Source organism: Sorex araneus, chromosome 4, assembly GCF_027595985.1.
Source record: "Sorex araneus isolate mSorAra2 chromosome 4, mSorAra2.pri, whole genome shotgun sequence".
In the NCBI taxonomy this organism is placed as follows: domain Eukaryota; kingdom Metazoa; phylum Chordata; class Mammalia; order Eulipotyphla; family Soricidae; genus Sorex; species Sorex araneus.
In genome coordinates this window covers 176,393,931-176,412,304 of record NC_073305.1, presented here as the reverse complement: position 1 = coordinate 176,412,304, position 18,374 = coordinate 176,393,931, and the positions used below count along the sequence as shown (strand labels likewise).

Genomic DNA, 18,374 nt, shown 5'->3' with positions numbered 1-18,374 from the left:
TGCTTTGTGAAATTAGAACCTCAAATATGTCAAAATAATTTCTTCATAGGATTAATGCATTTTGGGATCCATAAATATATAATCCGCAGATTGTATTTTTGCTTCTAAGTATGAAAACTAAATGCATATTAATCTGAACATGTATTTTCTATCAGTTTTTTTTTTCTTTCTCTTTTCTTTTTTTCTTTTTGGGTCATATCCAGTGATGCTCAGGGGTTATTCCTCAGGAATTACTCCTGGCAGTGTTTGGGGGACCCTATGGGATGCCAGGGATCGAACCCAGGTCGGCCGCATGCAAGGCAAACACCCTGCCCCTTGTACTATCACTCCGGCCCCCTCCCTTCCCCTCTGGACCGTATGCAGTTCTGGGAATTAGACCAGAATCTGTTGCATCAAGGCAGATACCTTAAACCCTGTGTTTTTTCTGGCCCTTGTTTTTGTTTTTTCCCTTTTTAAATTGATTTTAATTAAAAACATTGTGATTTACAAGCTGTTCATTATACAGTTGTCTCAAGTATTTCAACACCACCAGTGTGACCTTCCCTCTACCAATATCCCCAGTTTCCCTGCCAATCCCAGCCCCAACCTGCTCTTTTTTTTTTTTTTTCTTTGCTTTTTGGGTCACACCTGGCGATGCACAGGGGTTACTCCTGGCTCTGCACTCAGGAATTACTCCTGGCGGTGCTCAGGGGACCATATGGGATGCCGGGAATCGAACCTGGGTTGTCCGAGTACAAGGCAAACGCCCTACCCGCTGTGTTATCACTCCAGCCCCCCAGCCTGCTCTTTTGGGCACATAAAAATTTACCTTATATTACTCCAACAAAACTTTAAAAACTGGCAAATAAAATAATTAGAAAATAAATCATTAAGGGCCAATTAGTGATTACTATATGATTTTGACCTGTGTAAATAGGAAATTAAAACCATTTAATACAGTATTAAAAATGCCTATTCTCATTAACATACACATTTTCAACTCTGGAATCTAAAGTATATTACTTTATATTTTATTTTATACTTGGATCTTTTTATGGTGATGATATCTTACCTGTCATTAATAACACTTTTAAGGCAATTCTGTTAATATATTTTGGAGTTTAAATGGAATAGGTAAGGCCTATTTACATATGTAAATATTCCTTTACACTTTATATAAACATTGTGGTTTACAAAGTTGTTCATGATGATTTGTTGCAGGCATTCAGTAATCTAACACCAGTTCCACCACCTTTACACCTTCCCTGCACTATTGTCTCTAATTTTCCCAACCACCTCTGAAGTCTGCCTCTTAGCAGGCCCTCGGTTATTTATTTTGTATTGTTTGCTATCAATAGTTGGCCAATAGAGTGATCAGAAAATGTTTCTTCAATTGTTATATCTCACCATGGAACCATTAAATCCTTGTTTAAGAGATTACCAAGACGTTACAGATTTACCTTCTGCAGTTATGTTTTGTTACTCGAGATTGGTTGTTTCCTACCTTACTTCCTATCCAGTCTGGTGTGCTGCTGCGGATTTATCAGTATTTTGGAGTTTAAGATGTTCCTCCAGAAAGTCTGGAATTTTTAAAGAAGTGATACAACTGGAGTTAAATTTTTAACTGGGTGACGGCTTGGTATGTGTGTATAACAGCTGGGGCTTCTGAAAGTACAGGTAGCCCATTCCGACTCCATCAAAGCCTGGATTTTTCAGTCACAAAACCTGCACGCCTGACTTTTTCAGCAGACTAGTTTCTGAGTGAGGCTTTGGAACTAGTGGAGTCCAGCTGGGGGGCATAGTGGCTTTGTGGTTTGTGGGGGCTTTTGACTCCTGGGGCTCTGGGAGAACACTGGGCTGACCCGCCCTCTTCTGGTGTACCCCTGATGATTCAGCCTTGTGAAAGTGTCCGGAAGAGTCTTCTGTCAGCCAGTTTCTTTTTTAAAATTTTTTGAAATTTAATTTTATCTTGGACTGGAGCAATAGCACAGCGGGTAGGGTGTTTGCCTTGCACGCAGCCTACCCGGGTTCAATTCCTCCACCCCTCTTGGAGAGCCTGGCAAGCTACCGAGAGTATCCTTCCCACAGGGCAGAGCCTAACAAGCTACCCATGGCATATTCGATATGCCAAAAGCAGTAACAACAAGTCTCACAATGGAGACGTAACTGGTGCCCACTTGAGCAAATCAGTGAACAACGGGATGACAGTGCAGTGCAAATTTTATCTTTATAAAATTGTTCACAATAATTCATTACATTTAATATTCAGACATCAATCTCACCATCATAAGAGGAAAGTGTGTGAAGATTCCTAGAGCCGCTAAGCCCTCATATAAGAGATTACAAACATGTATTTGTTAAACCCAAACAAACATAGCCATCAGTGGGTACAGTATGCAAGGTCCAGGAATTCTGAAATTTAGAATACAGTTATAGAGCAGATTCATTCATGGGTAAGGTGTGTGTTGCTCTCCTCGCAGCTTTATTACTGAGTCTCTGGATCTTGGCCATTGATGAGATTCTATGGCGCCAGTGGGTGGTTTGCAGGTGTGACTGCCACGCCACTAGAAAACTTGGGAGCTGTGGGGAGGAGGCCCAGTCCCACTCAAGAGCGAGCTTGGAGATGTCAGTCCCTGGTCCCACATACCCGGGTTTTTCTGTAGGTTCCCTCATGGTGAGGCTCGTCCGAGCATGGCAGCAGATAGGTTCTGGTGAGTTTTGGCTGCCGGGGCTCTGCTGGGGAGCCCCTGTTTCCTTAAAGAATTGTCAAGTGATTGCTCTGAGGAAAACTCTTAACAAAATCTGTGACTTTTTTTCTAAGAATGGGAGAGATCATCTATAGTTTCCAGCCAGTCTTTTCTTGATTGTACTCACACTTTATCTCTAGGGAACTGGAGGGAAGGTATCACTTACCTTGCACACAGCTGATCTGGCTTTGATTCCTGACACCCCATATCGTGGGGCACCCCAGTCCCTCCAGGAGGAATCCCAGAGTGCAGGGCCAGGAGTAAGCATTAAGCACCACTGAATGTGGTCCAGAAGCAGCAAAAACCACTACACAAACAAAAGTAAATATTTCACTTGGGATAGTTCTCTGTTAATTGCCTGTTCACCCATAAGCCCTTCTAAGCCATTTCTCATTTAAGGATATTGTTTGAAGGGTGGGAGCAATAGTAACAGAGGGCACTTACCTTGCAATCCTCAGCACCCCGTATGTTGCCTGAGCCCGCTAGGAGTAAGCCCGGAGCACCATCAGGTGTGCCTTACGTCCCCCCACTACATACCGTAAGATGACTGTCAACCTAGAAAAATGCATGTCATTATATTCTCTACATATTCATGTATGACTCATGTTTACACGTACCATAAAGAACATGAAGCCGAGCAGGAAGATTATCCTTCAAACTCTGTAAACACTGTGTGCAAGTGCTTTTACTTGTTCTAATTATTTTTCACTTGCTGGTTTTCGGGCTACACCCAGCAGTGCTCAGTGCTTATTTCTGTCTCTGTGATCACTCCTGGCAGTGCTTAGGGGACCGTATGTGGTATGGGTTGACTATGTGCAAGGCAAATGCCCTGCTGCTATCATCACTTCAGCCCCTTGTTTTCTAATGTAATCCTTACAACGTGGTTTCCTATAGAAGAAAAAAATGAATTCTGAAAATTTCTGCAGAACTAAGGGTTGAATGAACTATATAACCGAGCTATTTATCAAGCCACAAAAATGTGAAATTTTATATTAGTTGACAGAGTTCCTAGACTTTTTTAGTTTTAAAATGGGACACATGAATGAATAATCAGTGGTGTGGTTTGTTTATTTTTGGTTTTTGAGGAATCTTGCTGCTGGTGGTGGAGATTGGGTGCTGGAGATCAAACCCAGCCCTATTGCATATAAACAGTGTATCAGCCCATTGAACCTCTCTCTTCCTTTCCTTGTTACCTTTTGCTTTTTCATATTTGAAAACAAAATTACACTCTTTAACATTATAAAGGTAGTTCAGGAGTTAAGCTGCTTGCCTTGTACATGACTGACTACTTGGATCCCTAACACCCCCAAAACTTTAAAAACAAGATGAAACAAAGGTACACCCCGGGGCCAGATAGCCTAGAGAGAAGTTCGGGGGGCTGAATTCATGCTTCACTTTGTGGTCCCCTAGGCACCAGCTGGAGCAGCCCTCAAACTCTGCTCACAGTGGTCTGAAATTCAAAACAAAGAAACAAGCTCTTAATGACTCAGACCCAGTCAGTCCTATTCGATTCTGAGCTCTTTCTCCCCATCACATAATCATAGTCTTCAGTGTTTTTCTTCTACCATTTTTGTTCTATTTTGTGTCCTTGTAAATAAAGTTCTTTGGCAATGTAAACTCTTTGAGAGGATAGAATCCGAGTGACTTAGTTCTTTTGTTGACATATAAAGATAAAGGGCTCAATAAAGTACTTTCATGATACAAAACGGTTGTTTCCAGTATTTTAAATGACATCATTTTAGCAATCCAAGTCCAGTTTGTTTATACAAGAATGGAATTAAGAATGAGAAATAAAAAAAAAATGACTAATACTCAGAACCATTGCTGTGACTGCACAAGAGTTAATTGTAGAGGAAAACAGCAATATGTTAAATAAAATGAAGATATTAAAGATTCATTTGAAGAACTTGAGACTGTTGTTTTCTTTAGTAAGTTGTGGTGATGCAGTTTTATTATATAAAAAGGAATTAATATGATTTGGGACTCTGTTTGTCTAAATTGTATATTTTTCCTGTAAATTTTTTCCTGTAAGTTCAGAGTTCTTTCCCTCTTGCTAATTATAAAGATTGTTTCTTTTTCAAATTTTACATTAGGATATGGTTATACAAGCACTTCAAAAAACTAACAACAGAAGTACAGATGCTGCGATTGAATTCATTAGTAAAATGAGTTACCAAGATCCTCGATGGGAACAGACAGCCGTGGCACCTGCCAGACCTATCAATGCCAGCTTAAAACCAGGTGATTGATCAAGTGTTTTTTTTCCCTAGCCTTTCTTTTATAACATAGTTTCAAAGTTGGACTAGAGATATGGCTCAGGGGTAGAGCACTTGCCTTGAACCACCCTCCAAAATATTAAGTATATTAAATCTTTACTCCTACAAATTGTTTAAAACACCCCTACAGAGGTGAAAGTTTCAAATTAGGGTAACAATGTTAAGATGTTACTCTAAAATGAGTTCTAGCCTGAGGAGATAGTTTGGTGGTTAATCCGTTCCTTGGATGCACTCAGCTTGGGTTTGATCCCTGAAATACGGCAGGGATCCTGAGCAGCACCGCTACGGTCCTGGTCCTCAGCACGGTGGGTCCCAAGCAGAACAGTATCTTCACGCCTTAGTGTTAAACCATGGGCACAAATGACTGAGTATCACTGGAAGTAGCCCTGTGCTTCCTGAGCACCACTTGGGAAGTCCCTCCCCCCCAATTTTAAATTTATTTATTTTTGGGGTTGGGGCCCCACCTAGTGGTGATTAGGGTTTACTCCTGGCTCTGCACTCAGGGGTCACTCCTGGCAGGACTTGAGTGGGATGTGAGGGATCAAACCCTGGTCAGCCATGCGCAAGGAAAATACCCTACCCTCTACCTCTGTCTTACTACTCTGGCCCCTAAATCTGTTTGTTTTTTTTTTTTAAGAGATTCTAAAATAAACTTGAGAATGGTGTCTTGCTGGGGTTACTCCTGATTATGCACTCAGGGGTCACTACTGGTGGTGCAAGTCAAGCCATCTACTCACTATTGCTCCAGCTCCTGAAACAAGATACTTCTTACTGAATGAAATTTACTTAGATGTGAGGGAAGAGGATTCCATGTTCAAGAGAGCAGGGCTTCTCCAGAGTGGAGAAAGCAAGCAAGCATGCATGTTCAAGGGAGAACATGGGCTTGCAAGAGCAAGTCACTATTTTTCTTTTGTAACCACAAATATTTAAACTATTCTCTAAAAAAAATATTTTATTCTAAGAGTAAAACAAGTTTCTCATAGAATATTTAGAAAGCGAATAAACAGAAATAAAAAATCACCATGAATAACCACAGAGTGCAGAGCCAAGAACACATTTCAGTGAGCCCATTCTCTCAGAGAGGCTCAGAGAGTCACATGCCAGTTTACGTTTCAAGGTTGGCACTCTCCTGAGGGATCTCCTTTTGACAAAACAGGTCTGCACACAAACTGGCTTCTTCCTCTCAGAGCAGGGAGTGTGCAACTGGTAGTTACTGTTGGCTCAGTGTAAACCTCATCACAGTCAGTTCCTTGTCACTGTCCTCTCACTCCTCCTCTCCCTCTCTTGGACTCCCTCAACACTTCAAGAGAAAAAACCACTAGTGATGTCTCTTAAATGAAGAGTTTTCAACTTTTAATGATTAAAGCCAGGCTTGGTAGCATATATTGGAGGTATACATTTTTAAAAATCTTAATCAGTTCAGTGTTTAATTTTTTCCCATTTTTCATTGATATTTTTCATGCGTACACTGTTCTAACACCATACCCGCCACTAAAGTGCCCATTCTTCTACCAATGTCCTAAAGGCCACACCCCATGCACACCCCACACACACACCTGGGAAACTCAGTACAGCTCTTCAGTTCTTTGCCTTTGCGTATTTGTTTTCCCCTTAGTATGCATCTTTATATCCCTCCTATGAATGAGATCATGTGTTTTTGCCTGTCCCCCAGCTGACTTCCTTCAGCATGATACCTCTAGTTCTATCCGTATAGCAGCAGGTTGCATAATTTCATCTTTTTCTTACATAATAGTCCATTGTATATACACACCATAACTTTTTTTTTAATGTAGGAGTACTGCTATTTATTCAACTATTGATTAAGCTGATTGAATTGGGCATGAACTCCACATTACTTTTTTGGTTTTTTGCTTTTTTTTTTTGCACAGGGGTTAGTCCTGGCTCTGCACTCAGGAATTACTTCTGGCGGTGCTCGGGCGGGGGGGGGCATATGGGATGCTGGGAATTGAACCCGGGTCGGCTGCATGCAAGGCAAACACCCTATCTCTGTATTATCACTCCAGCCCCTCCACATTACTTTTTTTTTCTTTTTTGGGTCACACCTGGCGATGCACAGGGGTTACTCCTGGCTCTACACTCAGGAACCACCCCTGGCGGTGTTCAGGGGACCATATGGGATGCTGGGAATCGAACCCGGGTCGGCCGAGTGCAAGGCAAACTCCCTACCCGCTGTGCTATTGCTCCAGCCCCTCTCCACATTACTTTTATTTATTTTTTGTTTTATTTATTTATTTTTGCTTTTTTTTTTTTTTCGGTCACACCCAGCGATGCTCAGGGGTTACTCCTGGCTTTGCAGTCAGGAATTACTCCTGGCGTGCTTGGGGGACCATATGGGATGCTGGGGATTGAACCCGGGTCGGCCGCGTGCAAGGCAAACGCCCTACCCTCTGTGCTATTGCTCCGGCCCCTCCACATTACTTTAAAAAAAAAAAACTTTAATTGAATATCTATGAGATAGACCATTACAAAGCCATTCATAATTGTGTTTCAGTCATACAGTGATCCCTCCACCAGTGTATATTTTTCACCACCAATGTCCCCTATTTCCCTCCCACCATCCCCAAATACCCCCATCTCCTCACCCCCACCTCCCTCTACGGAAGACATTTTCATTCTTGCTCTCTCTCTCTCCTTTTCCTTTTGTGAATTATGGTTTGCAGTACAGGTGCTAAGAGGCCATGGTGTTTGTTCAGGGAATTTGGTATTTTTATCAGGACGGTAAGGCTGGAGTTGCTTTTTAGTTGGGTGGTCTTTTTGGGGTGTGGATGTTACTGCTGAGTCTTCCAAAAGTACCGGGAGGTGGGGGGAGGTAGCCCACCCCAACCTCAAAAAAGCTTGGGAGATTTCAGTCACAAAACCCACATACCCAAATTTTCAGCAGTTTATATTTAGTTGCATGGAAGTGAACATTTTTCTTTCTCTTGTTTTATAACCGTAGGGAATGTGCAACAATCAGTTAACCGCAGACAAAGCTGGAAAGGGTCTAAAGAATCCTTAGTTCCTCAGAGGCATGGCCCACCACTTGGAGAGAGCGTAACCTATCATTCTGACAGCCCGAACTCACAGCCAGATGTGGGAAGGCCTTTGTCAGGATCTGGCATAGCAGCATTTGCTCAGGCTCACCCCAGCAACGGACAGAGAGTGAACCCACCACCACCTCCTCAAGTCCGGAGTGTCACTCCTCCTCCCCCTCCGAGAGGCCAGACTCCCCCTCCGAGAGGCACAACGCCACCTCCACCTTCCTGGGAACCGAACTCTCAGACCAAGCGCTATTCTGGGAACATGGATTATGTGATCCCCCGAATCTCGCCTGTGCCGCCAGGAGCCTGGCAGGAGGGCTATTCTGCACCACCTCTGAACACGTCCCCTATGAACCCTACCCAGGGCCAGAGGGGCATTAGTTCTGTGCCTGTCGGTCGGCAGCCAATCATCATGCAGAGTTCAAACAAATTTAGCTTCCCACCCGGGAGACCTGGAATTCAGAACGGTAGCAGTCAGACTGACTTCCTGATGCATCAAAACGTTGTTCCTGCTGGCACTGTAGGTCGGCAGCCACCCCCTCCATACCCTCTGACCTCAAGTAATGGACAAAGCTCTTCTGCTTTACAGGCAGGGGGATCTACTGCTCCTTCATCATATACAAATGGGAATATTCCTCAGTCTATGATGGCGCCAAACAGAAATAGTCACAACATGGAACTTTATAACATCAGTGTCCTTGGGCTGCAGACCACCTGGCCTCAGTCGTCTTCTGCTCCAGCCCAGTCCTCCCCAAGCGGTGGGCATGAAATTCCTCCGTGGCAGCCCAATATACCAGTGAGGTCAAATTCTTTCAATAACCCTCTAGGAAGCAGAGCAAGTCATGCTGCCAATTCTCAGCCTTCAGCGACAACAGTCACTGCTATCACACCTGCTCCCATTCAGCAGCCCGTGAAAAGCATCCGCGTATTAAAGCCGGAGCTACAGACTGCTCTGGCACCCACACACCCTTCCTGGATGCCACAGCCCATTCAAGCCGTGCAGCCCGGGCCTTTCTCTGAGAGCACGACTTCCAGTGTGACCGTGATGCCGCCTGTTGCTGAAGCTCCAAGCTATCAGGGCCCACCACCGCCTTATCCCAAACACCTGCTACACCAGAACCCGCCTTTCCCTCCCTACGAGCCCGTCAGTAAGTCCAGCAAAGAGGATCAGCCAAGCTTGCCCAAGGAAGAGGAGGGTGAGAAGGGCTATGAACATGTCGACAGTGGGGATAAAGAAAAGAAGCAGATTACAACTTCACCCATAACTGTTAGGAAAAACAAGAAAGACGAAGAGCGAAGGGAATCCCGAATTCAGAGTTACTCTCCTCAGGCATTTAAATTCTTTATGGAGCAACATGTAGAAAATGTACTCAAATCTCATCAGCAGCGTCTCCATCGTAAGAAACAACTAGAGAATGAAATGATGCGGGTAAAACTTTTTAAAATGCTTATTTGTATGCTTGCTCATCTGTTTGATGTTTAAGATATTTAAAAAGTGAATGTTTGTTTAAAAGTTTTCTTAGACTATGTTTCAGTTTTTTAAAGGTCAGTGAACTTGGAAGTACTTTTATTTATTGCATTTTTATTTAAGCATTTCAAAATTTCTTCAGGAATTCCTGTAATGATAAATAAGACACTTTATGTGTATCACTTAGCTATACATAATGCCTTTATGGAAGTAGGGTCAAAAATTACTTTTTCGGTTCTATGCATTATTTTATAACATTTAAAATAAACTAGAAATATTTGGGTCCTATTTCTTGATATATTTAAGAAACATTTACTTTTCCACATACTAGTATCAAAAGATACCTCCCTTTCTAATTTCATTTTAATTATATGCTGGGAAAAAATGTGCTGAAATTTGTTAAACTAGTGAAAAGGAAATAATATGTCAAAACTTAGTTTGGTTAGTCTGTAATTCTACATTCACCAGCAATGCTGTTATTATTGTTTTTGTTTTTTTCTTTCAATTGGTTTTTGGGCCACACTGGGCAGTGCTCAGAGTCTACCCACAGTTTGTGGCCATGGATCACTCCTGGCAGGCTCAGGAGTTTGAGGTACTAGGGATCAAACCTGGATCTAACCAAGAGCTCTCTCTAGCCCCGATTTTATCCTATGTACTCTTCAGAGGTTTGATTCCTAGTGTTACATCTATTTCAAATTCCAATAAACTTATTTTTTATGCTAACACTTTATGAAATACTTTTGGGAGCCATTCTTTTTTTAAATTTTGTTTTATTGGTATTTTGGGACCACACCCAGTTGTGCTTAGGGCTCATTCCTGGCTCTGTGCTCAGGGATCATTCCTGGCAGGCTCAGGGGACCATACAGAGTGTTAGGGATTGAACCTGGGCCACATGCAAGATAGGCACCCTCCCCATTATGCTCTCACTTCAGCGTGAGAGTCACTGCTTAAAAATGTTTTTTTAAATTTGATCTTTTGGAATTCTTATTCATGCTACAAATTGAATTTTGTTAGCTGAGATAACAGCTATGATAATATATAATAATATGTATGACATCTGTATTTTAGCTCTTAGGAATTCTTACTAAAGTCTGTCTGTATGTATTTCCTTAGTTTATTTTTCCTTTTTCCTCTTCACTTTCACTAATAGCTGATTTAAACTTTTATGGTGTTGGAAGCTTTGCTGACTTCTGTAGTCTCCATTACTGTGTAGGCAAGTAAGATTTTAAGAGAAATGGTTCTATACTAAGTCTGGCATGTCACTCTTCTTAAACGATTTTGCATGCAAATGCGTATCCTAACAGAAGCATGAGGTTGCTGTTCTTTATTTAATCTTGCATTTCTAGAATTAGACTTTTCAAGTAAAATTACTTTTCTGTTTAAACCCTTAAATTAGTTCTTAGCCAAAAAAACTTGTTTCACCTTCTAAATCTAGGTTTTCCACGTCTACTTAGAAGTTGGTTTCCTTTTCATCTGTGTTTTGGCATCTTTGTAAGTCACAGTGACTATTCTTGAAATGTGTCATAGCATCTCAACTGCTCCCTTTGTGGCACACGTGTTCTCTTTCCTAAATAAGACAGGACAAAACCTGTTTTGCACAGCAGTGGCTTGAGTTCTATCCTTAGTCTAATACCCTGAGAAAGAGAAAAGGAACTTTTTTTTTTTTTAAGTTGAATCACTGTGAATTACAAAGTTATTTATGATTGGGTTTCAGGCACATCATGTCCCAACAGCAGTGTCCACTTCCATCCACCAGTGTCCCCAGGTTTCCCCCTGCCCGCGCTCCCTCCCCTGTCAACCCTGCCTACATGGCAGGCACTTTGTACCTCATTTCAGCACTCTCCTCCTCCAGAGTGACCACTTTGCTACCCCAGTGTTGTATTTCACCTTCCCTTACACTCCCACCCCAGCCCCAAGCGGCAAGCTTCCTTACTGGAAGCCTGAAAAGGGATGGCTCTTAATGAGTGGTTAGGTTACAGTAAATACTCTTTTATTTTTTTTTTTAAAGTACATCAACATTGTAGAATAAATGAAGTTGGAAAAAATTGTTTTGTTGATTTTGGGGTTTTTTTGGCAGTGCTCAGGAGTCACTCCTGGCGGGCTTGGAGGACCATATGTAGTATTAGAGATCAAACCTGGGTGGGCCATATGCAAGCCTGGGCCTTATGCCTGGTCAGCCGTGTGCTTGACTCACTGTACTGTTCAGCCCCTAAAAGAGGTTCAATTTTTTCCAAAAGGATAAAATGGGAGAAGGAAGGCCTATGCATCTGAGACCTAGACATTTCACACAGATAAGCACATATTGAAAGTGGTTTAATAATTTACTTTGGGGTGACTATGCATGAGAGATAGATGAGGATGCATGTTAACAGATGTTTGGTTGTTGCACATTGGGAACTTTCTTTAGGGGGTACATTAGAGAAAAGTAGAAAGGTTGCTTCTTTCCACAGCAGAATCTGCATACATACTCACTTTGTATATCCTGTTAACTAGCTCTTAAGCTGCATTTTTGATCATTAATTTTCTTTGAAATATATTCTAGATTTCTAACATGACTTATTAAAAATTACGCATTTAACCCTAAAATACATGCCTGAATTTCTTCCAGCTATTTCTTAATATTCAGTCTAGTTAATGCTTCCTCATTTAACCTATAGTTTATTTGTCTAGGTTGGATTATCTCAAGATGCCCAGGATCAAATGAGAAAGATGCTTTGCCAAAAAGAATCTAATTACATCCGTCTTAAGAGAGCCAAAATGGACAAGTCTATGTTTGTGAAAATAAAGACATTAGGAATAGGTGCATTTGGTGAAGTATGTCTAGCAAGAAAAGTAGATACCAAGGCTTTGTATGCCACAAAAACTCTTCGAAAGAAAGATGTCCTACTTCGAAATCAAGTTGCTCATGTAAAAGCTGAGAGAGATATCCTGGCAGAAGCTGACAACGAATGGGTAGTCCGTCTCTATTATTCATTTCAAGATAAGGACAATTTATATTTTGTAATGGATTACATTCCTGGGGGTGATATGATGAGCCTATTGATTAGAATGGGAATCTTTCCAGAAAATCTGGCACGATTCTACATAGCAGAGCTTACCTGTGCAGTTGAAAGTGTCCATAAAATGGGTTTTATTCATAGAGATATTAAGCCTGATAACATTTTGATTGATCGTGATGGTCATATTAAATTGACTGACTTTGGGCTCTGCACTGGCTTCAGATGGACGCATGATTCTAAGTACTATCAAAGCGGTGAGTAAAATCATAAAAATTTCTGTTACATATTAATGTGATTTATTAATGCAATTTATTATAAGATGGTATTATCGCTGGATGAGGGTCAGAAGTCCTGGTTCAGGTCTTAAATGTGTTTAAATGTGGGTGACTTATTTAGATTTGCAGTGAAAAGTATGTTAGATTTATTTTGCAGTATCAGGAATATCTTTTGAGTGTACCTTTTCACATTTTGTCAGTGTGACATGTCAGAAGATAATGTCTAAGAATTTTGCTTAGAGGGGCTGGAGCAATATCACAGCGGGTAGGGCATTTGCCTTGCACGCAGCTGATCTGGGTTCGATTCCCAGCATCCCATATGGTCCCCTGAGCGCAGAGCCAGGAGTAACCCCTGTACATCGCCGGGAGTGACCCAAAGAAGAACAAAAAGAATTTTGCTTAGGGAGAGTGTTTGGGTCACACTTGGCAGTTCAGAGACACCCCCACCCCCACCCCCTTGGTGTTTGGGTGGTGCTTGGTGGCCCAGGCAGGGGCTAGGGATCCAACCTGGGTCTCTTACTGGCAGGGCACATGCTTAGCCATTGAGCTCCCTCCCACCCAGAAATTCTGAATTCTGCCTGCTCATGACTCATTGTCACTTTGAGTAAATGACTGACAGTTTTTTCTAGGTGTAAAGCCTATTCTTTCTGTATCTTGCAGACTCTCCAGTGATTGGGCACATCTGTATCAAAACAAAATGTTAAAAAAAAATCAAACAGACTGGAGGTTTCCCCTTGTTATTGTGGTTTTCTTTCTTTGTTATATAGGTGACCATCCACGGCAGGATAGCATGGATTTCAGCAATGAGTGGGGCGACCCCTCTAACTGTCGGTGTGGAGACAGACTGAAGCCCCTGCAGAGGAGAGCTGCACGCCAGCACCAGCGATGTCTGGCACATTCCTTGGTTGGAACCCCCAATTATATTGCGCCTGAAGTGTTGTTACGGACAGGTAAAACATTGGTTTCCCAGATAATTTCGATGGCCCTTCAGACCAGCTGGAATTTAAATTAGAATATGCCGGGGGTGTGGAGGGTTTAGAGACAGGTATAGTAGGTAGGGCACTTGCCTTACACACAGCCCTACCCATTTTGATCATCAGTATCCAATATGGTCCCCTAGGCACTGTCAGGAGTAATTCCCATGTGCAGAACCAGAAATACCCCTGAGCACTGCTGGGTATTACCCCAGAACTAAAAAATATATAAATAAATAAATTACAATGTGCCTTTTTAAGTCAGGTTTCTTTTTTTTTTTTTTTTTGCTTTTTGGGTCACACCCAGCGATGCACAGGGGTTACTCCTGGCTTTGCACTCAGGAATTACTCCTGGCAGTGCTTGGGGGACCATATGGGATGCCGGGGATCGAACCCAGGTCGGCCGCGTGCAAGGCAAACGCCCTACCCGCTGTGCTATCGCTCCGGCCCCTAAGTCAGGTTTCTAATAAAATTAACTTTACGGAAAAATTGGTAACTTATAATTTTTTTTCTCTTTTTGGGTCACACCTGGCGATGCGCAGGGGTTACTCCTGGCTCTGCACTCAGGGATTACTCCTGGCAGTGCTCAGAGGACCATATGGGATGCTGGGAATCAAACCTAGGTCGGCCGCGTGCAAGGCAAACGCCTTACCCACTGTGCTATTTCTCCAGTCCCAACTTACACATTTTGAGTGTAATGCATTAAAAATGTTTATGTATAATGTTGTGTTCTTTTAGGTTACACACAGTTATGTGATTGGTGGAGTGTTGGTGTAATTCTTTTTGAAATGTTGGTGGGACAACCTCCTTTCTTGGCACAAACACCACTAGAAACACAAATGAAGGTAAGGTATGGAATCTGCACCAAGAGTTCCTAAACTGTAGACCTTTATTCACCAGGCTTTTCCTTAGAACATCTTACTGGTGGATTTCAAGAACGAACCTATAAGTATGCAAGAACTGACTAAAATATCCCGTATTAACTACTCCCGGTCATCCTGTGTCATCACATTTTCTGTTGTTAGAGATGGAGGTTGAGTGACACATTTATTCTGATGCTGGGGTTACATGCTCTTGCAGTTGGAGATCATACATGTGTGACACAGGGATCACACTTGGTGATGTGGGGTGGTGGTAGGAATCGAACCGAGGCCCTCGTGTATGCAAAGTTCCAGAACCACTTTGCTCTTTCCCTCATCTTGACTCACTCATACACTGTTCTCATATGTCGCTCTCATAGAAAACGTCGACACTTTCTATTCCACACCTGGCATGCTCAGAGGCTGCTTCTAGGAACCAAGCAATGCTGAAGGTCTGACCTGGGCCTCCTCCATACAGAACATGCATGCTAGCCCTTTGAACTCTCTCCTTGGCCCTTTAATATACTCTGAAGATTTTCTATTCCAGTTGATTCTTTGTCACTCAGTTCCTTCTTAACTTTATTGTCTTTTCTGCAAGGCCCCAGAGATGATCCCTGGTACCACATGGCATTTGGCCAGGACTATACCTAGAGGTATAGCCAGTTATGGCCTGGTTGTGAGAATATCATAGGAATTGTCCACAAGCCTCCTGAGCACTGCTTAAGACGCCCCCGCACTTTACCACCCCATCCCCCAAAAGAAAAAAAAAATCCCAGGGAAGTTGCTAAAAACCCCGTGGGATAACTGAACTTAGTGATGTTGTTGTGAATAAGGGTAATACATTGAAATTCTTGAGTGTAGAATAGGGTCTAGAAATGACATAGTGTCTTAAGCACTTGTAAAAATTCCCATGTAAGTGAGTTTAGTATTGGCGAGAAGTTAGGGTGATACATAAGAGAGTACAGGAGGGCAGACACTTGCCTTGAACATGGGTGCTGTGCTTACAATTCTGGTTCAAATCTCCTGATACCACATACGGTTTCCCAAAGCACCACAAAGGGTTATTTCTGAGCACAGAGCCAGTGGCACCCAAACAAAACAAAAAACCAAAATCCTACTGTAGGGGCCCAGTAAACGGCTCAGTGGCATAAGCACTTGTCCCACAAGCATGAGCCCAAGAGTTCAAAAACCTGTGCCTGGTGAGGTGTGAGGCCATAAGCTTAACTCCTGTGCTGCTGCGTGTGCGAAGACCATCCTGAGAGCCCCACTGTTTGGGGTCCTTGATGAGGGAAAACGGTCTGGTAGAGGCTGGAAGCACAATCATGCACACAAGTTCCAGGTTCATTTCCCAGCACCTCATTGTCCCCCAGCACACTGCAGGAGCATCTGAGGACTGACAAGGAAAGGGCCCCCAGCACTGCCAGGTGTGGCCAGAACCCCCACCCCACCCCAAAAAGTTCTTGTCAGTGAAAAAATTGTGACTATGCTATTAAAGGGTAACTAGACTTACTGTAATTTCACGTATGCAGACTTGAATCATTAGGAGCCGGAGAGATAGAAGAGTGGGTAGGGTGCTTGCCTTGCATGCAGCCAACCTGGTTTGATCCCTGGCATCTTTCATGATCCCCTTAGACTACCAGGAGTATTTCTTGAATACAGAGCCAGCAGTAAGCCCTGAGCACCACCAGGTGTGGCCCCAAAACAAAACAAAGCTGGGACTGAGGATGTAGCTTAGCACTAGAGCTCACATGTAGTGATGCCTTGGATTTGATTTCTTGTACTGAAAAACAAAAAGCTTTGTGATTTTTTTTTTTTTTTAAATTTCCCTCAAAGTAGCTTAGAGCTTATTGTTAATTGTAGCATTTCTGTGGTCTAACCTGGGGGAAGAAGACCTAAGGTGAACAGATACTAGAAGGGGTTTGTTTTTCTTCCTTCTACAGTGTCTGATAAGCTCTTACATTGTTTGATTTTAGTATAACAGGGCCAGGATATAGTACAGTGGTCATATGCTCGAACCCAGGTTCAATTCCTGGCTTCACATGATTCCCACAGCATTACCAGGTGGACCCCTGGAGTCCCCTGAGCACTTCCAGCTATGGCCTTGGCAGCCTCCATGGCATTGCAGGGCTCAAGTCGCATCGCACCACTAGTAGGCAAGCTTAACAGGAGCTAACAGCTGGACTGTAGTAGGAGTAGAGGGGGCTAGAGGAAAGGTCATTTCCCACCAGTTGAGGGGGTAGGAGGTGAAATACTATGCTATTTATTTATTTGTTTGTTTGTTTGTTTTTTGCTTTTTGGGTCACACCTGGCGATGCACAGGGCTTACTCCTGGCTTTGCACTCAGGAATTACCCCTGGCAGTGCTCAGGGGACCATATGGATGCTGAAAATCAAACCCAGGTCGGCCACGTGCAAGGCAAACGCCTTACCCACTGTGCTATTGCTCCAGCCCCACAATTTATTTTTTAAAATATGAATAGTTCAGTAAAACTATCTGGTATAAAATTTGGAAGAATTCTTTATTTTCCTTATTTAACTTCTGATTTTTTTTTAATCTTTAAAGGTTATCAACTGGCAAACATCTCTTCACATTCCATCACAAGCTAAACTGAGTCCTGAAGCATCTGATCTTATTATTAAACTTTGCCGAGGACCCGAAGACCGTCTAGGCAAGAATGGTGCTGATGAAATAAAAGCTCACCCATTTTTTAAGACAATTGATTTCTCTAGTGACCTGAGACAACAATCTGCTTCTTATATTCCGAAAATCACACATCCAACAGATACATCCAATTTTGATCCTGTTGATCCAGATAAGTTATGGAGTGACGATAACGAAGAAGAAAATGTAAATGACACTCTGAACGGATGGTATAAAAATGGAAAGCACCCTGAACATGCTTTTTATGAATTTACCTTTCGGAGGTTTTTTGATGACAATGGCTATCCATATAATTATCCAAAGCCGATTGAATATGAATATATTAATTCACAAGGCGCTGAACAGCATTCAGATGAAGATGACCGGCATGCAGGCTCGGAGATCAAAAATCGAGATTTAGTTTATGTTTAACACACTAGAAAATAATTGTAGTAAGAAGTTGCAAAAATGTCTGAAACCCAGGTTTTTTTGAGACTGAGAAAAAAAATATGCAAGTGTGACAGAGCTGTGTATGTATGTATGTATGCTCTGTTTACATTATTTAATGTTTCTAAATTATGGGAAATTCTTTTAAAGTGTTAATTTATTCCAGCTTTTGTAATCAGTAATTTAGAAAAAAATTGTTATAAAGTAAATTATGAACTGAATACTATTTAGTCAGTTCTTGGTACTTAAAGTACTTAAAAATAGTGCTTTGTTTAAAAGGAGAAGTCTGGTATCTGAATGTGTACATATGCAAAATAATTTTAAGTGACAAGTTTTGGAAAATTTTCTGAAAGACAGTTTTAGTTTTATTTTGCTTTAACCAAATATGAAACATCTCATATTTACAGAACTTCCTTCTCTCATAACCTGGTTTTGGTACAAAATAAGTTGGAGAAATTAAATCATCGTGATGGTGCGTGCTCCTAGGGTAGTTATAATGGCATAATTCATATCTTAAAACCAAGAAATAGAGGGTTGAAATATATTACCAGAAGTTAGGTAAAGTTCACCTATTATTTTTCGGAGGAGAAAAAAGTTGTTTTTTTCTCCCCAAGAATATTGAATCTAGCATTATTTAAGAATTACTGTCCAAGCTGGAGATACAGTGC

The 18,374-nt window shown here is 42.0% G+C and overlaps 1 protein-coding gene across 3 annotated transcripts in view; it reads left to right on the top strand.

Annotated features, from left to right (window-relative positions):
* LATS1 (large tumor suppressor kinase 1) overlaps positions 1 to 17,780 on the top strand; it is a 38,471-nt gene extending 20,691 nt beyond the window's left edge. For 2 of the 3 annotated variants that reach the window (XM_055135579.1, XM_055135581.1), the window contains exons 3-8: positions 4,820 to 4,967; positions 7,962 to 9,472; positions 12,182 to 12,764; positions 13,553 to 13,735; positions 14,498 to 14,604; positions 17,182 to 17,780. In XM_055135579.1, coding sequence (XP_054991554.1) covers positions 4,820 to 4,967; positions 7,962 to 9,472; positions 12,182 to 12,764; positions 13,553 to 13,735; positions 14,498 to 14,604; positions 17,182 to 17,691 — 3,042 coding nt within the window. In that variant the 3' untranslated portion in view covers positions 17,692 to 17,780. Of the gene's footprint in view, positions 1 to 4,819; positions 4,968 to 7,961; positions 9,473 to 10,661; positions 10,713 to 12,181; positions 12,765 to 13,552; positions 13,736 to 14,497; positions 14,605 to 17,181 lie in introns of those variants that run through there. The other variant, XM_055135582.1, reaches the window with a different exon arrangement.
* The last annotated feature ends 594 nt before the right edge of the window (positions 17,781 to 18,374 follow it).